The sequence below is a fragment of the Capsicum annuum genome, chromosome 8 (genome assembly GCF_002878395.1).
Source record: "Capsicum annuum cultivar UCD-10X-F1 chromosome 8, UCD10Xv1.1, whole genome shotgun sequence".
Taxonomy (NCBI): domain Eukaryota; kingdom Viridiplantae; phylum Streptophyta; class Magnoliopsida; order Solanales; family Solanaceae; genus Capsicum; species Capsicum annuum.
The window spans coordinates 4,591,400-4,613,825 of NC_061118.1; the positions used below are offsets into that span (position 1 = coordinate 4,591,400).

The following is a 22,426-nucleotide window of genomic DNA, read 5'->3' on the forward strand; positions in this document are numbered from 1 at the left end:
AAGAGTATATATGACCCTTTTCCGAAAAATAATTTTTGGTGTCATACTAAAGTAACTGAACTTTTTCATCTATAATAATACCATAATAACAACATTCTTGAATTCCAAGTATTTTTCAATGATCATGTCACCAATATTTCAACGCCCTCTTTTGATCACTACCCATCGATCGATCCTACTATGCATTCGGAGTTCCAGGATTATTCCATGGTAAATTATTTCCGTCGCGATCGATACATTTTGCACATTGTTCTAGTGCCATACATTGGTTATCTAAGTGTCCAGAAGAGTTGTTAGATGAAAAATCTCCAGCATGGAATAAGGGATCAATTCATTATGTAGATACATCAAATGTTGAAGTGCTAAATGCTAATGTTGCACAATTTGAAAAAGACATGGAAATGTTGTTAAATGCAAGAGCTGAGGAGATTGTTGAAGGTGGAATGATGGTGATAATTTCACCACAATCAAGTGAATGTCTTGTGAAATTTTTTGGTTCTAGTCTTATGGATTTGGTGAGTGAGGTAAGTAATGAAATTATTCAGTATTCCTTCCATTTCTATTTGTTTGTTTTACGTTATCTTTTAGTCTGTTTCAAAAGAATATGCACCTTTTCTGAGTAAAGCATCTAGTACCCACCTGAACTATGATCAAATTTGCTATGATACACTTCAACTTCACAGGTGTCCTATTACCCCTGAACTGAATTTTAGCGTATTTTTGTCGTCCATTTTAGTTGCATGACACCTTTTGTCAACCTTTTTAGCTGACGTTGCATCTTTGATGTGGGTCCCATTTTATGTAATAAAGGTGTCACGTCAGCATAAAAGGGTTAGAGAAATACGTTAAAATTAAGTTCAGGAAGGTGACAGGACCCCTGTGAAGCTGGAGTGTGTCGTAGCAACTTTGACTATAATTTGATGGGGGTACTAATAAATGCTCGTCTCCCTTTTTCCTTTTTGGAAACTTTTAATTATAACTTTCCACATTATATGCTTAAGAGCGCCATATTAAAGAACGTTTTGGTGCATTCCATGCATGTATCTTTCATCTAAGCTTCAAGATTAAAAGTTTCATGTCACATCAAAATCGTACTAGACAAACAAGTGAAAACAGAATGTACATATGTAGTTATAGCCCATATATACATTTGTAATAATTGATATTTCTTTCTTTTATCCACAGGGAAAGTTAGATGAATCTTTAGTCGACTCATTCAATGTGCCAACATATTTTCCCTCTCCTAAAGACATGACTAAAGCGGTGGAGAAAAATAATTGTTTTACCATCGAGAGAATAGAGTTAACGTATCCCAAATCAAAGCTTGTGGAAGAGACTGATGGAAAGACTTTAATGATAAATCTAAGAGCTGTTGTAGAAGTACTTTTCGTGAAAGATTTTGAAAGTGACATAGCAGAAGAAGCTTTTACAAGGACGATTCTCAAAAGTGATGAAATTTCAACATGGATAAAAACGAATTACCAGAAAGCATGTCAGTTATTTGTCGCTTTGAACCGTAAATTAGTTTCTGTGAAGAAATCTATATAGTATATAATTTCACGTCTATTGAGTGATGTGACACGTTTCATAGACAGAAAATTTTATTTGTGTGTTTTCTAATATTTTTGACCTTTTCATCGTACCTTTCACTTAATGTGTTCTACAAAGAAAATTGAAAAGTTTATTTATTAATGTTTTTAGATCTCCTTAGCAGTTTAGTTTTATTGATATAATTCAGGTCTATGGAGAGATAATTATGGCACGTTGCTTCAACATGAGTTGTGGTGCAATGAATGAGGCTGCTTTACCCTTAATCAGAGGTCGAGGGTTCGACCCAGGGTATGGAAAAAACTCTGTTGGGAGCGCTGCCACCTTAATGGGCCCTTCAACGCGTGATTCGAATTAGTCGGGGCTCCAATACGGACACCAGACATCGGATGAGAAACTAAAAAAAATTATGGCACGTTTCATATGTCTCGAATAACAAAATATAGATGAATGAAAATATTTCAATAGCGGAATTCTAGAACATAAACTAATATTATCAAATTAGACAAATATTATTGCGCATTTCTATTTTTAATAACATAAATAAATAAATATGAACGGACGGAATAACATAATTAATTGGGCCAATGCTTGCCCATATTTCTATAAAATCAACATTGATTGGGACGATTAAACACATACATTTATAGAAACTATATTATTGAGGTACCTTTTGCCACTATATTATTTCTATTATATTCTAATATATAGAAGAGGGCTTCGAAGCTGGAGGTGGTCATGCCTGCTTTCTCCGTAATTTTACCATATCACCCCTAATTAATTATTATATATTATTTAGGTATTAAAAAATTAATAATATTTAACAAAAATATAAAATACTTTTATGACATGTCCGCTTTAGCTGCTTCAACTGTAATTTTACTATTTCATCCCTAATTAATTACTGTAGGTCATTTAAGTATTAATCCGTGATTTTACTATATCAATTCTAATTAATTATTATATGTCATTTAAGTGTTAAAATTTAATAATATTTAACAAAAAATAAAATACACATTTATGACATGTCTACTTCAGTTGCTTCAACCGTAATTTTATTATTTCATCCCTAATTAATTACTACAAGTCATTTAAGTATTAAAAAAATTAATAATATTTAATTAAAAAATGATAAACAAACTATTGAAGTTTTAAATTAATTTAACATCTTATATATGGACTGTCTAAATTTTTTTCACAACTATTTTTTATATTAATTTTCTTATACCACTTCTAATAAGTTATTTCCTAATTGATTATTATATGCCATTTACGTATTAAAAATTAATAATATTTAATAAAAAAAGGTAAAATAGACATTTATGGCATGTTTGCTTCAGTTGTTTCAACCGTAATTTTACTATTTTATTCCTAATTAATTATTATGAGTCATATAAATATTAAAAAAATATTTAATAAAAAAAATAAATGAAAAAAAAAAGATAAATTAATTATTAATGTTTTAAATTAATTTGACATCTTATATGAGGCCTGCTTAAATTTTTTTCACAACTATTTTTTATAGTAATTTTATTGTATCACTTTAATTAAGTTATTATGGGTCATTTAAGACATGTCTACTTCGGGACTTCAATCGTGATATTTGATTGACTCTCGAAATTATATCAGTGTCACTTAAATTGAAATAGAAGAAAAAATATTATAAATTTCAATAATTAAACTTAAATTATTCTAAAAATATAATAGACTATCAATGCTACAAAACTTTGGACAAGGAGAGTATTATAAATTATAATGGCTAACAACTTAAAATAGTAAATTACAATGTAAAAAAACCATTATAAATTACAATAGCTAACAACTTCAATATCTAAAAAATATTTTAAATATAATTAATTATCAAAATTTTATTTGTATCATATAAATTGAGACTAAAAAATAACATATATTGGGCCCGTGCACGGGCCTTCAATATCTAGTATATAAAAGGGAGTTTGGGTACTGAAGCAGGCAGCAGGTCGACATGCCAACTTCAGCTGCTTCAACTGTGTTTTTACTGTACCATCCCTAAATAATTACTATAAGCCATTTATGTATTAATAAATTAACAATATTTAATAAAAAAAAACTAAAATAGATATTTATGATATGACTGTTTCAATTACTTCAATCGTAATTTTATTAAATTATTGTCACACCCCTTTTTAACTCTAAAAAAAGATTCGGATTTTAAGCTCGAAAGGATTTTTATTATTAAAGTGACAAAAATGAAAATTTATTACGAAAAGGACTATTATATTCAAAACTTAGAGTCGCCACTTGTCATAATCGGGTGTGCCAAGTCACCTTGGAAAATCCTTTTTTCAAAACCGTTTTTGACTCTTCTAAACTGATCCGCGAACAGAGATTCCGACTAAGAATTCTGTTGATCAAGGGGAAGGTGTTAGGCACCCATCGATCCCGTGGTTTGACCACAGTCGCTTGGTGGAGTGTATCGACTATTTTGGTATTATGAATAGATACACCACACCAAATCATACAAAACAATCAAACAAACAAACAAACACAACAAATCCAAAATTATACTGTTCAGTCCGATTATTACAATCTCGAAATAAAAAAATGCGAAAATATAAACTTACTCTATCCTATGCTAATTCTAAACTACACTCAATTGCTTTCTCCACCCGACGTTTCAGGTCTTGATCGTGCGTTGTCTTCAAGTACATGATACTTTGGGGCATTTCCCGGATAAATCAATACAAATCCCTCGGGCATTCCCCGGTCAAATAAATACAACAGATCCCAATGCATAAATCAAAATCATTCCACACACATTTCATCATTCAACAATCGCAAATCCTAAACTTTGCCTACCCAACCTACATTTTCCTATTACTTCCGATTTATCATGCTATTATCAAATTAAACCAAAATCAATGAATCTTAATTCATCCAAATTAACCCTTCTACCGATTTCTCAATTTCACCCCGCATTCAATAATTTTAATTCTCAAGAAGGATTCATTTCATCACGCAACCCATAATCAATCCATAATCAAGAAAATCAAACACCAAATCGCAACAAACAATAAATCACATTATCCCATATCAAGTGACGCACCGAATTCAATTCAAAGCATCAAACTTGACAAACAACGAAATAAAGAAGAGAAGGAATAGAATTTGACCTCAATTCGAATTTGAAGATTCCAAAGTTTAGTATTACCGGTGAAGAGACAAAAACCGCGATCGGACCTCGAACAACAATCCTCGACACGAACCAAATCCAACTCGGTATAACGAAATAATAATTGGAATCAACCCAAATCTCTCCGAATTACCACTGAATCCGGTGGTTCTAGCGTTTTCAGGCTAAGACGTCTAGAAATCAAGGGAAAATACAGGAATGTCGACGATTTTGAGATGGATTCGATCGAACTGACGACGGAAGCTGATTCCGGCACTGATGTCACCGGAAACAAATCGAAAAGAGGCTGGTTTTCTCGTCGTTTTCCTATTCTTTCACTGAATCTTCGTCGAACATCCTCTATTCCCTCGTTTTGTCCTTCGATCCCACAATTTTTTTTACTCTACCCTTGTGCGCGTCATTTTTCTGATGAAGACGATTCCGGTGGCTGTGCCGTTCGTGTTGCGACCTTGCCTATTCTCTCTCCTTTCTCGCTGATTTGCCCCAATCTACTCCCTCCGTTCTATACTCTCTCTGTTCTTACCCCTCTCGATCTCTCTAATGGTGTGTATGATGTCGTGTATGGTCAGTGATCTCTTCCCTTCACTGGTGAGGATGAGTATTTATCTGATGAGGTGCGTATTTGGGTGAGGAAGAGTGATCCGTGGGAATGGTCTCTGTAAATTCAATGACTCCCTGGAAGAAAAACTGCCAGCCCGCTTTGAACCAACCAAAATAGAGTTTGTTATGTTGTATCCTTCTTTCCTGTGGGCTCCTTTGGATTTGTGAATCAAAAGGGCAGAAGAAATGGCGTGCTTTGATGAATTGTGAGAATGTGAATGTATATGTCATCTGTGGGGCCCTTCTTTTTGTTGTATTCCTTTTTTGTTTCCTTTTTAGCGATAATTAAATGTGAAGAAAAAGGATGGGGTATAGGGTAGAGGGAAGGGTGAGTTAGTTAGGGATGGTGGGGTGTCTTGAATTAGAGAGGTTGTTATGATAAAATTAAAATAAGGTAAAAATTGTTAAGGGTTGTTAATATATAATATGCTTCTTCTTTGTGTTTTTGCTTAATGTTTACTAAATATTAATATATAATATGCTAAATATTGGGGAAGGAGGTCATTTTTGCTAAATATTAATATATAATATGCTTCTTCTTTGTGTTTTTGCTTAATGTTTTCTTCACAAATGCACCTTCTTATATAAGTGGATTTTGCAATATTCAATAAGGATTTTGTGGTTAGGAAATAGACACGTTTGATTTTGTCATTGTTGATGTCATTCATCAATAAGTAGAGGGGGAATCAGGATTTGTGGTTTATGGATTCATATCAATAAGTAGAGGCGGAATCAGGATTTAAGGTATATGGATTCACATTGATAAGTAGAGGCGGAATCAGAATTTGAGGTTTATTGGTTCACATCAATAAATAGAGGCGAAATCAAAATTTGAGGTATATAGGTTCACATTAATAGGTAAATGCGGAATCAGAATTTGAGGTTTATGGGTTCATGTCAATAATTAGAGGCAGAATCAGAATTTGAGGTTTATGAATTCAAATCAATAAGTAGAAATGGAACCAGAGGTTTATGGGTTCACATCAATAATTCATGTGAAATGGATAAAATATCCGACTACCTATATTTGATATGATTAAAACAAAAAATGGACAAATTAATGAATTAGTGAATCTATATGATCGATTGCTTCTTATTACGTAAAAAAAAAATAAGTACTCCTAAAATACAAATATTTTCTTTTTCTGTTTTTTTCTCTTTTAGGACGTATTTGGTATGATGAAAATTATTTTCATCTCTAATTGTATTACATAACAACAGTCAACTTATAAAACAAGATATAATATATAATATGTTTTTAAAACATAACAAATCCTATTTAGACGGTTTCATTGGTAGAAGAAAAAAATGATCTATGCATAACTGCTTAATGCACCATGCTTGATTAGATGTATAAAAAAAAAAATCTTGATATAACTAATGTAATATTTAGTTGACGGTTAATATTTATAGTAAATTATTCATGAATTTATATTTTATTTTATTTGTGAAATATATATAACGAGAAAGCTATTTTATTATCTTGCTTTTCTCAATCGCATGAGAGACAGACACATTATGCATCCAAGAGGATAACACTGCCACCCTCTATTTTTTAACTCCAAAAGATATCATTTTAAGTTCGAAAGAGTTTTTATTATTAAGGTGACAAAAGATGAAAATTTATTTCGAAAAAGAATTATTTACATTTTTTTTTATTCAGAGTCGCCACTTGACATAAGTCGGTGTGCCAAGTGACCAATGGAAACCCTTTTCAAAACCATTTAACTCTTTAAACTGATTTGCGAATAGAGATTCCGGCTAAGGAATTTTGTTGACCGAGGGGAAGGTGTTAGGCATCCCTCAGTCCCGTGGCTTGACCACGGTCGCTTGGTGGAGCGTATCGGCTAATTTTGACACTACGAATGTACAAACCACACAAAACACGTAAAACAATCAAACAAACAAAAACAAAAATGAATCAAAAGTAAAATGTTCAGTCCAATTTATACAGTCCAAATATAAAATGCAAAAATAAATCCTATCTAACCTATACTAATCCTAACTACGCTCTCGTGCTTTACTCGATGCCTGGGGCATTCACCACGAACATTTTCCAAGTACCAGATACATCGGGGCATTCCCCAAATAAATCAATACAAGTACTTCGGGGCATTCCCCGACCAAATGATACAAAGGATCCCAACGCAATATAGCTAAAAAACCATTCAATCACACAACTCAAATATTCCATCAATCCACAATCCCTAAATTCACCTACCCAACCTGCATTTACCTATCTGAGCTCGATCACATTCATGTTTATCCCGAATTGAACAAAATGACAACCAACCAAAATTTAACTATACAACTTTTATCAACTTTTAATTCCACCCAAAATTTCTTTCTTGTATCAAATTTCCACGATTAACAAACCATTTCAACAATTCATGTTCATTTTAGTAACAAATTCAAATCACGCAACAATATCAGCGAAATCAGACTATCACAGTCATCCAAACACATAATCATAGTCAATGCAACCAATCAAAAATAAAGAAGAGAACAGATTAAAGAAATGGACCTCAATATCGATTTTTGTTGATAATAACGTTAAGGAAGCCCAAATCAAAAGCCCGAATAGAAAACCGATGAAATCCCTCACTCGGTATAGAGAAACAAAAATCCGATAGTGAAAACAACACTAAGATTGAGACCAAACAGCGTCCAAATTCCAGAACCAGTAGAAAAACCAACGGTCCCAAACAGTGCAGCCACGGATAGGTATGTCAGTACGCGATTTCTATGAGAGGAAAATGATGAATCCAAGCACTATTTGAAAAACGAAACACTAAGATTGACGAACCCAAAACCTCAATTCACACGACAGGAGATCGAACCCAGTGAGGCCTGAGCTCCGATGAACTCAGCCGGAGGCGGAAAATGACGGACCCCAGGTGGACTCCGGCCGGTCTCGCTGTTTCTGGACAGATTCAACTGGAAAATCACATAAAAGAGAGGAAATTAAACTTAAGAATTTCGTATTGTACTCATTGAGAACAGACGAACTGACAATCGAAGACCTTGATTCTTGAATTTTCAATGAATATGTCAAGGTCCAGTCCCCTTATGTGCATTCTGTGTGGTATATATTTATATATATATATATATATATATATATATATTTTATCTAAAGGAAGAAGAAGAAGATGATGATAAGATGAAGAGAGTAAGAAAATGAAAAGGGAATGGAGGTGTGTCTATGGTGGTTTTCGCGAGTTCGTCTGAAGAAGAAAGAAAATTTTAGTGTATATGTTAGTGTATATGTGCCTTTCGTGTATTCCAGGGGGGAAAAAATGAAGAAAAATGGGATCCTAGGAAATTTCCTGGAAGTGTATTTTCTTTTTGGACAAGAAAAAGGAGAGGGGTGACGTGGGATAGGGGTATGGGGTGGTGAGGGTGGTTAGGTGAGGGGTGGGTTGTTTTTTAGAAGGGGTAAAGGTTAGGTGTCCATTTTTGATTGGGTGGGTTGTTGGAATATTAGAATGAGACAAAGTTTGTTATGACTTGTTATTTGGATAAAACAAAACAAAAATAAATACATAAATAAGTAAAAGATGAGGTGGTTATTTATTTTCTTGGGGAAAAATTGTAAAAATGAAATTAAATTGTGTGATATCGGAATAAGAAATATTATTGATGGGATAAAATTACATGTCTACAAGCACACAAGTTCACGGTGAAAATATATGCTTAGATAGTGATTTGATGTCAAGGCCAACGATGAAAGCTCGGGACAGAATCGTATGAGATGGAAGTTATCAACCGTAGCTTATTTAGCTTCATAAAATATGTATCTTATTTAGTCCATAGCTTATTTAGCATCGTAAAAATTAGAGATCTCCCCATTAATTAGAGATCCTTTAATCATAAATCAGAGATATCCTTTGTTACTAGGCTAGTAATTAGAAAACAATTAGAACTACTTTTTTTTTTTTTTTTGTATAAAGTAATGTACACTCTACTGTTCTAATTAGTGAAAGAAATCACGATCCGTTTATCTTTAATATTCTGAATCTCTCTTTATTCAAATTGATATTAGAGTCTCATTTTTTTCTCATTCTAAGTTCTCAATATTCAGTTTTTTTTTCCCAACAAAGTCGTTTGTACAAAATCAGGAATCTCCCCTTTAATCAGAGATCCTTTAGAATAAATCAGGGATCTATCACGTTACTAGGCTAGTAATTAGAAAGGCTAGAATTAGAAGACAATTATGACCCCTTTCTTTGTATAAATTCAATGCATACTCTACTGTTCTAATTCGTGAAAGAAATCATGATCTCTTTATCTGTAATGTTCTGAATCTCTCTTTATTCAACTTGGTATCAGAGTCTCATTTTTTTTTCTCTCTGAGTTTCCAATACTCAGTTATTTTCTTTGGCAAAGTTATTTGTACAAAATCAGGGATCTCTCCTTTAATCAGAGATCCTTCAGAAATAAATCATTTCAAATATGAATGTGTACTAACTTTGAAGAGCCGCTTTTACTAAAGCTCGAACAATTTTTCGAAAAGCTTCAAATATGAATGTGTGTTGACTATTTTAGTACATTATCATCATTAGTCCCCCATGGAGTCAGAGAGGTGTTTTTAATAGATTCTTGGTTCAAGCAAAATAAATAGTATATCACAAAGTATGAAAGAAAAGGGAAAATACATCATTGAAGAAGTTAGGTTGAAAATAATGAAAAAAAGTTCAGCAGCAACAATAAATAGTTATAAAGAAGAGTCACCAGAACAGTAGAAACAACAAATAATATAGCAAGCGAAGCAAAGGAAATGCAGATAATAATGATAATATTTTAAGGGAAAATTAGTTAGACAATGCTCCACTAGTTACTAAACTTCTGCCATAGATTTCTCCCTAGAAATTTATTTACGCTTTAAAGCGACAAACAATTGACATGATTTCTCATAATTAGCTTTCATCCATGTCGAAATCTCATCACTTTTGAGAATAGTCCTTGCACAAGTTTCTTCTGCTATTTCACTTCCAAAGTGATTTATTATTAGTCCTTCTAAAACGGCCCTTAGATTTATCATTAAAGTCTTTGCATCAGCCTCATCCACAAGCTTTGATTTGGGATATGTCAACTCCATTCTCTCAATACTAAAACAACCATTTTTCTCCACCACTTTAGTCATGTCTTCAGGAGAAGGAAAATACATTGGCAAATTAAACGAGTCAACTAAAGATTCATCTAACTTTCCCTGTGCCAAAAAGAAATAGACATCAATTTCATTTATTATTGAGCTAATACCCTGTTACTCCCTGAACTATACCAAAATAGTAGAGACACACTCCAACTTAAAAAGGGATCCTATTACTCCTGAACTAATTAAAAGTATAATTTTGACACCCTTAGTGTCTACGTGGCGCATATGTGGCACAACACTGAAGTGTCCACATAGACACTAAGGGTGTCAAAATTACACTTTTAATTAGTTCAGGGGTAATAGTTACCCCCTTTAAGTTGAGTTGTGTCATAGCCGTTTTTGGTATGGTTCAGAAGGGTAAAGCGGTATTTTTCTCTTTATTACTTGTACATGTTTAGTGTAATAATTTTGGTTTGATGAACACATTTACTTACCTCATTCACCAAATCCATAAGACTAGAACCAAAAAATTTGAAGAGACGTGTGTAACTTTCAAATGGCGTAACAAGTACCATCATTCCTCCTTCAACAATCTCCTCAGCTCTTGCATTGAAGAACATGTCCATGTCTTTTTCAAATTGAGCAACATAAGCATTCAACACTTCAACATTTGATGTACCCATATAATGAATCAAACCTTTATTCCATGCTGGGGATTTTTCATCTAACAACTCTTCTGGACACTTAGATAACCAATGTATAGCACAAGAACAATGTGCAAAGTGCATCGATCGCGATGGAAATAATCTACCATGGAATGATCCTGGAACTCCGAATGCATAGTAGGATCGATCGATGGGAAGTGATCGAAAGAGGGTGTTGAAATCATTGGTGACATGATCATTGAAAAATATTTGGAATTCAGGAATATTATTAGTTGAATATTTGACTTGGTATAAGTATTTGTCCTTTAGAGCTTGTGCAACATGTTGCATTGCAATGAAAGTGTTTGGTCCAACTGAACATCCAAAATCTGCAATACGTATTGTATTTGAAGATGATAACATGATTTTGATGTCAAACTTTTGAATAATTGCATCTCTCACCATTCCCTTTGCACCATCTAACACTTCTCTCTGCATGCAATTATAACATTGATTGATAGATTTTGTTATTATAGGGAATAAATTAAAGTTCAACTACTTTAGCATGTAAATTGTAACATCAATTACGTACATATGTGTGATCTTTAATCTCAATTTTGTTTAGTTTCATATTGAACTATCAGGCGTGTGAGTTTCTTATCTGAACTATCACCGGCTATATATATCAAAACACACATCAACACTATCAATTCTTTACTATCAATTGACAGTTGATGTTTGTTTAATTTTGATAAACAGTTGATGATAGTTCACCTGATAGTTCAAGTAAGAAACTCAAATAAAGGACAGCCCGGTGCATTAAAGTTCCCGCTATGCGCAAGGTTCAGAGTATATAGTAATGCAAGAAGTAATTAATATGTACCTGCAATTGGGAGTTTTTGGAGAAGCTATAAGGACCATCACCACCATTCATGGGGAAAAATGTTGTCATTTTTGCTAATGCTAATATACTTCTTTTTCTTTTTCTTTGAGTTACTTCTCAATGATTTCTTCAAACATTCATGTTCTTATATATATATATATGTGTGTCTGTGTGTGGATGTTGCAATGTTCAACTTCACGTTTTGTCTACCAAATAAATGAATTAAAAGCCAACAATGAATAGGTTAGGTTTGTGCTAATAAATAGTCGGTGATAGTTTAGGTTCGAAACTCGCACATACATCTAATAGTTCAAGTATAAAAATAAAAGGCATAATACATAAATATGATCCTAAATTTGATACCAAATTATAGCTTTGACCTTAAATTTTGATAGTGCACAAATATGACCTTTAACTATTCAAAACTGCACAAATATGACCTCGAATCTTATGTGGCAAAACGCGTGTTGTACACGCAAAACTGGGCGCGTCGGGTTAAAAATTTGAGCGTTCCAACAGTAAAAAAAAAAGGATAAAATGACTATTATGCCCTTACTAATTCCTTTTTATATATTTAAATGACTTTTCACTATTATTTTCAGCTCAAATATGAAACTATACTAATAATAAATAAAAAAAAATTATAGTTTTAATAAAACGTTATTAAATTAAAGTTATTAAATTAGGATCATATTTATGTATTATGCCAAAATAAAAAAATCAAGATATTTTAAGTGTTTTTTTCACCATTCACTCTAATTCAAAAGGAATAGAACCGTTATAAATTTCAAAGTCTGAATTCATGTATCGACAACAATAAATAAAATAAAACGTGTTTTTTGAGGATTTATTCTTCTTTGGCTTTTCCTTGACAAGCAAGTCCTAATTGTTAGACAAAGTATGGAGTTAAACAGTGCAACCACATCTTTCTCCGTGATTGATTATTTGTCAGAGGTTCAATCAAATCAAAGTTTTAAATATCTTATTGTGTGTGGACAATAACATGATGACCACATTTATGATGAGGGGTATTCAAAATCTCAAGAAAAATTCATCGAACGGGTTCAATATCTACAATATATATATAAAAACTATTTTAATCATGTATTTATAGTATAATTTTGAGTAAATAGATTGTTTCCACCCTGAACTATAAACGAAATTGCTGAGACACATTCAAACTTAAAGAGAGTCCTATTGCCCCTAAACTAATTAAAATTGTATTTTTGGCAACCTTAGTGCCTACGTGGCGCATACGTGGACTTTCAGTGTATTGATTCACGCAGTGTGCTACGTAGGCACTAAGGTTGTCAAAAATACGATTTTAATTAGTCCAGGGGTAATAGGACCCCCTTTAAGTTGGAGTGTCTCAGCAATTTCGTTTATAGTTCAGGGTGCAAACAATGCATTTTCTCTATAATTTTCCGTCGAAGGGAGTTTGAACAAATCCCCTATTACTAGGCTGGCTCCCTTTCTGAATGTATGTGGTGATAAAGTTACTCTTTGCTTAGTCAGATATTTTGGAAGTACTTAGGAAGGTATTTAGGGAGTACTTAGTGTTGACACCTAAGTTTTGCCCTCCACAACTAAATGACTCGTCTAAAAGGTACGTCTTATAGGAATCAAAGGGAATGACTCGACTAAAAGGTACGTCCTCTAGGGACCAAAGGGAATGACTCGACTAAAAAGTACGTCTTCTAGGGGCCAAAGAGAATGACTCGACTAAAAGGTACGTATTATAGGAATCAAAGGGAATGACTCGACTAAAAGTTACGTCCTCTAGGGGCCAAAGGGAATGACTTGACTAAAAAGTACGTCTTCTAGGGGCCAAAGGGAATAACTCGACTAAAAGGTACGTTTTATAGGAATCAAAGGGAATGACTCGAATAAAAGGTACGTCTTATAGGAATCAAAGGAGATGACTCGACTAAAAGGTACGTCTTATAGGAATCAAAGGGAATGACTCGACTAAAAGGTACATCTTCTAAGGGTCAAAGGGAATGACTCGACTAAAAGGTACGTCTTATAGGAATCAAAGGGAATGACTCGAATAAAAGGTACGTCTTATAGGAATCAAAGGAGATGACTCGACTAAAAGGTAAGTCTTATAGGAATCAAAGGGAATGACTCGACTGAAATGTACGTCTTCTAGGGATCAAGGGGAGTGAATCGACTAGAAGGTACGTCTTCTAGGAGTGAAGGTTCAATTAAAGAAGTGTATCACCCAGCAAATGAAAACTAAAATACCTGGATAAGAAAGTGTGTCTCCGAGCGATATAAGATGATGAATTTTTACCATGATTTAATTATCAAACCTGTGCAGCAACATTGCTTCCTGCATTTGTAAAAGTGAGAAATTACGGGCCTTGATGTTTAGGCTTTGAAATCCTTGATTTGAAGGTAACATGTGTTCCTGTTTCATGCAAAGAAATGTTGTGAGTTTAAGAACATGGTTGCTGGTTTGTGGCTTTAGCTTTCGTGGCAAACGCTCTTGCCGTCAACACATTTAACCTTGCTTCCAACCATTAGCCTGTGTCATTGACTTGCTGCTTCATTGACCAAACTCAGATTATTAAGAGTTACTGAGACATACACAACATCTCTGCTTTGCCATACTTCTCAGATATACCCCTTGGAACCTTGGTATTTCATGAATTCTCAGACTTATTTGTTGACAAAACTTTTTGCTTGCCTCATTTTGGCTGACAATCATGTCTCTTTCATGCGTTGGCCTTTCTTCCTTGCTTTGTACAATTGAAGAAGTTGGTAGTCAGTTTTGAAATCTTTTCTCACTTGTTTTGACATAGACTTGACTTAAAGACAAGAGAAAAATGACAATGATTTTATTTGGATTACTGACTCAAGAAAAATAAAAATATAAGTATAGAAAAGAAAGAAATGATAATGAATGTCCCCATTGAAAAAGATGAAAGAAAATTTTATCTTACTCTAATGATTATGACATGCATATCGGATTAAACTACCTGATCTTTCCATCCAAAACTCTCACAAATTGTTGTTAATGACCTCAAAATTGAGTTGCTTCATTAGATCAATTGCATTTAAGACCTCATTTAGCTAGTGGCGCCTTGAACGGTTTTTCCAACGAGCCTCTCTCATTTTTCTTTTCTCAGCTCACCATTGCCTTATGGTGTCTGTGAGGGTTTTTCACGAATGAGACTCTCTTATTTTCATTTGTCTCAACTCACCGCCGTCTTACAGTGCCCGTGAGGGTTTTCACCGATAAGACTCTCTCATTTTATCTCTCTCAGCTTACCATCGTCTTACGATGCCCGTAAAGGTTTTCACCGATAAGACTCTCTCATTATCATTTCTCTCCTATGCTGAGGAAGACAAGTAGTTCCCAAAATGCATCATCACATCCATTGCATGCTTAGCCTTAGCATTCTCAAATATTGATCTGAAGGTCTTTGTTTGGTTGTACTTCACTTTTGGATAGAGTTAGAAAGAAAAGATAGCATGAGGCCAAACGACACCTGAGGTGGGGTAGGACTTACAACTTTTGGAATCGACTCAAATAATGAGGATTAACTCATGCCCTAATTTCTTTTGACTGGACAATTCTAAATTATTTGTTTGGTTAGATCGAGCACAGAGTAGACAGCCTACGTATCTCACCCCCGAGAGAGAAGAATCAGGTCACTCATAGTTCTGGCAGCTTGTTCTTTGGATTGATTCTGATTTTTTGTGTTTTTTTTCTTTTTTATCTTTGGGATTTTTTTCTGACCCTATTTTTGACACTCTTCTATTTTTTTTCATTTTGGACACATTTTTTTTCAACACTTTTCTTTTGAGTTTTACTGACTCTATCTTGATTCCAAAAGAAGGGTATGAAAGAAAATAAAACAAAGGCTCAAATGGGGGTAAACAAAGGATGACACGATGTTTGGATAGCAGAATGAAATGTCTTCGTCATATCAATCCTTAAAAATGCAAGTACATATCATGCAATATGAAAGTGAAAGATAAAGATCACTTCTGACATCTTTTTCAGCATTAACTTTGACTGATTCTGTGCGTCACTATTTCTTCTGTAAACTCCACCTTAATTGTACAATCCTCACATTGAATGACTCATGATTTTGTGGAGCTAATTTTCTTTCTGTTCACACAACCACTATTTGACCTAATTGAGACATGTCGTTCAATTGATGACCAAGTTATTCTTGTGATTCTTAAAATAAGTGCCTTAATTTCCAGAAAAGGCTTCAACTTGTCACCAAATGTCTCAGCACTCTACCTATTTTCTCAGATGTTTCTGCTTTTTTTTAACCTTAGCCCTTTGATTCAAAGTTCATGCTAAAACTGGTTTTCAACATCCAGCTGAAAATTCTACAAGCATGTCATATCACTAAAATCAACACAAAATGGACTGTGTAAAGAAAACAAACAACACATATTTAAAACACAAAGGGAAAGGGATACTTCATTTAGTATAAATAAAATATAGAAGGGTTTGAACATGCACGACAAAGGGATAAAACAAGATAGATCCCGAACTACAACCCTGAAATAATTCAGAAAACAGAAAAGAAAATAAAACAAACTACCAGACCTCTTCCTAGTAGGGAGAGGGGTGACTTCTCAATTGCTCAACCTGACAACTTAGCCACTGGTTTGCATATCAGCATGACTAGGGCTTCCCTCACTGTCAAACACATTCCCTTCAGTAAATAAGTTCTGGATCTCCATGCTTAACTTATTGCCTCCCACATATTTTGCAGTACCGCATACTGGTGAAGAAGTCTGTGGGATGCTCGAGGTGTCAACGTTGTTTTGCAAAAATTTTGACTTTTGAAAGAGAGTCGCCACTTAATTTTGAAAAAGAATTAAGAAACCTTTTGTAAAATACTTAGACGATTCAAAACAAGAAAATCGTTTAAGTTAAGAGATTTCAGGTAAGTTGTTCCTATTAACGTTTTAGGAAGGTGTTAGGCACCTAAAACGCCTGCTAACTTACGGTTATTCGGACTGTTTGAAAATAGTCTTTTGATTAACTTTGAAAAAGTTTATTTTTAGAAAAGAAAAAGCGATTTTAGGAATATTTTGGTGTTTATGCAAAACTAGTTTTTTAGCGACTTAACTAAGGATTTAACTAGGTTCGCCAAGCACATAAGGAAAAAAAACATAAAGAACAGAGGAAAGGGAGGAAGTAAGGGATTTAGGCCATTGGCCTAAACCAACAAAACTCGTCCGAGTCTAATTGGGCCTTCGACCCATTTCATCTGTCCTAATCTAATTTTCGAGCATTTGGCTCAAATCTTACCCCTTCCTATGTTTATACAACCTTGGATTCATGAACCGGATGAATGAATAAAATAAATAAACCAATAAAATAAATAAAGACAACAATAATTAAACGAAACGAAATAATAAATGAGACTTTTGTCTCTTAGCCGCTTCAAGAATGGGACTTTAACCCATTTCTCCTTCTTTTGACTCCATGCGTCAGTTCATTACTTAACCAACTTCGGGCTTGACTCAACGGATGGGCCTGATTGTCCCATTAGGGAATGCAACAAGGAAAGAGTCCTTTTGGACTCCGAGGCGGGTTCATGCGAAAGAAGAAAAGAAACGAAATTAATACACACCTAAAATACTAATTGCTACATGGAGAAATAGCATAACAAATTGATAAACAAAAAGTCAACTATAGTGTCATCAAATGGACTACAAGACAGTAATTCAGATAGGTCAGAGTCATGCAATATAATAGCACACACCATCCTCCATCAGAATAAAATTGAAACTAAAAGCATCACAATATCACAGCTTTTCCAAGAAAGAATGAAGCATTGCTTTTGCAAAGAAAATTATAAATGAACTAAACTAAACATGTTACAAAGCTAAGTTGTTTATCAAACAAACTACAGTTTAGTTAGATTGAGCCTGGGGAAATACGTTTGTCCAAGTTAGATTAAACAAAAATTACGAGTCGAACCACTCTAAACATCATTATACTGTTAAAATGATAAGTTAAAGAATTACAACAGGCAACATTTCATCATGGACTTAAGCTAGCGCAAGCAATTGCAGGTGCAAGACTGGAGAATTGAAATTACAGCAAGCAACGATTCATCAATAATCGGAGAAAACAGGATAAAAATCCAATATTGTCATACTAAACTGTAAATAACAGGATAAAGGGCTAGGATTAAAATAAAGAAAGTGTTCAACCGAGGAAAGTAATCAGACTACTTGAAAAAATGACTGCTAACGAACAGATTTCACATATTTTTTAAAGATTCGATGACTGCTACGACAAATTTGGAATAAAAGCAGTCTAAGAAAATCCGAACTTCGGCGAACGAACCTCATGACATAAGATGATCAATTAAGGGTAGAATAACAAGAACATCTTCCCTCAATGTCTAATCTTCATTAAAACTAAATTCCATAGGCAACCATCCAAACTTATTATTATCTAACTTTTCATACTAAAAAAAAATACGACACTCATGTAGATACATCGAGAAAGGTCGACATCAACATAGAACTTTAAATAGATTTAAAGGGGGAAAATAGTAAAACACTCAAGCATTATTCGATAGTCGGAAAACGCCTTACAGAAATCCAGAAGTTCTAGACAAATGAACCAAAATTGAATCAAAAGTAAAGTAAGAAAAGGGAAAGCAACTTGAATAAACAACAACTGCCTAGGAAATGTAAAATTAACCATAGGAATTTGATTCTGAAGATAGATAAGGCGAAAATCTAAGGTGTGTCTAACTATCAAAACTAAGGGAGCAAATAATGTAGGGAAAGGCTAGACATTTTTCAAAATAGGATGTAATCAAGCAAGTTGTAACATCTAGAAAACTTATTTACAGTGAAAGAACAAAGCAGTATTTTTTTCCTTAAAATTAACCCAGAACAAGAACGCTATTCGCACTTTTTCAGAAATACATCGGCGAGGCCCTCCTTACCCTGTTTTCGACCTCAACTTGAAATAAACTTTTGAAAACCCAAAGCAGGGTCATTGAGAATTCATAGGACTGTTTTGCAGAGAAATTTTGACTTTTTGGGAGAGTCGCCACTTAATTTTGAAAAGAAATTAAGAAACCTTTAGAGAGTAGCTTCAAACGATCCAAAATAGAAAAATCGTTTAAGTTAAGAGATTCTGAGTAAGCGGTTCTTATTAACGTTTTAGGAAGGTGTTAGTCACCTAAAACGTCCACTAACTTGTGGTTATCCGGATTGTTTGAAAACATCTTTTGATTAACTTTTGAAAAGATTAATTTGTTGAAATAGTAATTTGATTTTAAAAAAAAAAGACTTATGTAAAATAGATTTAGGCGACTTAGTATGGATTTTAACTAAGTCTAAACAAAACTAATAAACAAATAAACACATAAAAGGGGAAGGGAGGAGAAAGTAAAGGATTTAGGCCATTGAGCCCAAATCAACGAGACCTGTCCTAGTCTAGTTGGGATTTCGACCTATTTCACCTGTCCTAATCTATTTTTTGAGTCTTTGGCTCGAGTCTTGCTCTACCTATACTAAATACAACTTTGGCTTTAAGGCCGAAATTAATGAATGAATAAATGACTAAATAAATAAATAAAAAGAAGACAATAATAAAAATTGAGACTTTTCAAGTCTCTTAATGACCTCATCAATGGGTTTTGACCCATTTTCCTTCTTCGTCTATCTTCTAGCACCCGCACTTCGAACTTGACTCGAAGGGGTAGACCTCATTGGCGCATTACGAAATGCAAGAGGAGAGGAATCCATTTGGACCCGAGACATTTTTTTTGCATGCAAGGAAAAGATAAAGAAATTAATATACGTTCAAGACATAAAAGTGACATATTTCAAAGCAAAAGAAAATATCAAGAACCAATTTTGAATGACAATGATAAGCACACTTGCACAAGAATGAGAGTCAACAAATAAAATGCAAAGAAAAGACACCCCTTACATGCCTCATGATTTATGTTCATACAAGAATGAATAAAGGTAAAGGAAGAAGGCCATATTCAATGAATTAATGCAAGAAACAAACAACGTAAGCTTGCGAAAGTAAAGGGATGAGGCAACAAGGAAAATACTCATGACTTCTAAAATTGAACAAACATAGATACTAATCCATATAACAAAAGAAAATAAAGGTCAACTTTTCAAGCAAGAGAATCTTTAAATTTCAATTAAGGCGATATTAACGAAAATTCATACATCTAAATTATAACCAAAATTTTATGAGAAAAAACGTGTAATGACCTATGGTTTATATTTCTAAGACATCGTTGATTCTCCTTTGATATTATGAATTAATGAGAGACACGAATCAAGTCTTTACACTCACAAAGAGCACATATAACAATCCAACGGGCGCAAGAAAATTAGAATAAAGTTTAGCATTTCTAAAAGTGAAATATTGTTTCACAATCATACTATGCATGACTAGAAAATATCTAAATAATTCTATTTATCCACAAAAATTTGAACTTTCTCATCATTTTGACAAATTTGAAAACATGCGAAAAAGTGGAATAAACATCGTGGATGAAAAATAAAGCTAGCACTTCCTCTCTTATATGAAGATTTTGGAGATCCCTTAAAATAATTAACAAGTAAATGAAAAATTCTGGATTTAATCAATTACTATTTTTATTAAGGCAAAACAAACAATAGTTACTATTTTTTCAATATAAAAGAAACAACTTTATAGCTAAAACAAACATATCCGCCAACAATAAATTTAAACAAGACATGAGTTTGTATTTTGAGCAAAGATCAAAACTTTATACATGACAATCAAAGAATAAAGTCAAAAGGCAAAACAATCAATATTAACCATTCTTTTCAACATAAAGAAAATAACTTTACATGCTAAAAACAAACATATCTACCAACAATGAGTTTAAACAAGACATGGGTATGACTTTGCAAGTAAAGATCTAAACTTTATCCAAAATAATCAAAGAATAAGGTCAAAAGGCAAAACAATCAATACTAACTATTCTTTTCAACATAAAAAAAAAATAACTTTACATGTTAAAAATAAACATATTCAACAATAATGAGTTTAAACAAGACATGATTATGTTTTTCAAGCAAAGATCTAAACATTATCCAAAATAATCAAAGAATAAGGTGAAAAGGCGAAACATTCAACATTAACTATTCTTTTCAATATAAAGAAAATAACTTTACATGCTAAAAACAAATATATCCAACAACAATTAGTTTAAACAAAGCATAAATACATCTTTTAAGCAAAGATTGAAACTTTATCCAAAATAATCAAAGAATAAAGTAAAAAAAAAGACATATACAACTATTGTTAGCTCATTTTATACCATGGACACGAAAATAATTAGAATATCGATACCACAACGTCCTAGGGCCTTTAAGGCCGTCCACAACATACAATCCCAGCAAACAAAATTATAGCTACGAACTATGAAGAAGAAAAAAGATAAAGAAGAAAACGATAATAAAAACTAAAAAAAAAAGATGTGTTTACCTATTTGGGGGCAGTAAAACAAGACTACGAGCTTCATTGGAATCAACCACCACCAAAAAAATGTCACCGGCAACTTGAAATTTTTTATTAGCCAACCAACTCTATGAAACAAAAATTTTTACTAAATAAAAATAACTATTTTGCTCAAAAAGGATTTTTTCACCTTTCTAGCCTCTTTTTTTTCCTTCCCTTTTCCCCTTTTTTCTACCAAAGTAGAGGTAGTATTTATAGGAGAGAAATGAGATTTTTTTTCTTTCCTTCCACCAGTGTGGGAGAAAAGTATTTATAGGAAAGGATGAAGATTTATTTCTTGTCATCCACCAATGTGGGAGAAAAAGCAATTAAGAGTGTTTCTGAAATTTTAAAATTGAAGATAAGGTGCGGTGTAAGATAATGTGGGGGAAAATTGTACAATGTAGTACAACTTTTGAATTTCAAAATTGGGAAAAGACAAAGTTGGGGAGAAATAGTACAATGTAGTACAATTTGAAATTATTTTTTTGTGGAATTAGGTAGACGTTATGAGAGTTTTTGAGAATTTTGGGGTTATTTAAAATATAACCCCAATTGGGATTTAAAATTTAGCCATAATTATTTAATTTTGACCAAATTACAAATCAATTGACGGATTGCATTACAATTATGGATAATTTGATTTCAATTATGGCCAAATCTAATAGATTGGCTAAATTAAATTAAAATTCGATGCGAATTAATACTTCCTTTAATCCCGGACTTCTTGATTTTATAATATCAAACACATATTTATCCGAATAAATATTTTTTTGAAGTAAATTATATTTAAATCAAAACTTTAATCATTTGAATCTATAAGCCTTGATTAAAATCCGATATTTTAAAAATAAATATTTAAGTAACAAAATTATAAAATCTCGTATAATTGAATACGATAAATTATAATCACTACTTAAAATGACAAAATTACATACAAATATATTTCATAAATTTTTATTCGGATGAAATAAATATTTTA

The 22,426-nt window shown here is 33.0% G+C and overlaps 2 protein-coding genes across 2 annotated transcripts in view; one reads left to right on the forward strand and one right to left on the reverse strand.

Annotated features, from left to right (window-relative positions):
* The first annotated feature begins 42 nt into the window (after positions 1-42).
* Positions 43-22,426, forward strand: part of LOC107856665 (loganic acid O-methyltransferase-like) — a 93,743-nt gene continuing 71,359 nt past the window's right edge. The window contains exon 1 of the mRNA XM_047394300.1: positions 43-515. Within this exon, the coding sequence (XP_047250256.1) occupies positions 396-515 (120 nt within the window). The 5' untranslated portion in view covers positions 43-395. The remainder of the gene's footprint in view (positions 516-22,426) is intronic.
* Positions 9,996-12,152, reverse strand: LOC107856666 (loganic acid O-methyltransferase). Its single transcript, XM_016701641.2, has 3 exons — positions 11,943-12,152; positions 10,910-11,551; positions 9,996-10,529 (listed from the first exon to the last, which is right to left on the reverse strand). The coding sequence occupies exons 1-3, from the start codon at positions 12,009-12,011 to the stop codon at positions 10,191-10,193; spliced, it is 1,050 nt and encodes a 349-aa protein (XP_016557127.1). The 5' UTR covers positions 12,012-12,152; the 3' UTR covers positions 9,996-10,190.

What these genes read in the sequence shown, in the direction of transcription:
- LOC107856666 (XM_016701641.2), bottom strand. Translation starts at nt 12,011, where the DNA reads ATGACAACATTTTTCCCCATGAATGGTGGTGATGGTCCTTATAGCTTC. An exon ending in CCAAAAACTCCCAATTGCAG is followed by an intron (nt 11,552 to 11,942) that starts GTACATATTAAT and finishes AATTGCATGCAG; the next exon opens with AGAGAAGTGTTAGATGGTGC. An exon ending in TTATGGATTTGGTGAATGAG is followed by an intron (nt 10,530 to 10,909) that starts GTAAGTAAATGT and finishes TTTTTGGCACAG; the next exon opens with GGAAAGTTAGATGAATCTTT.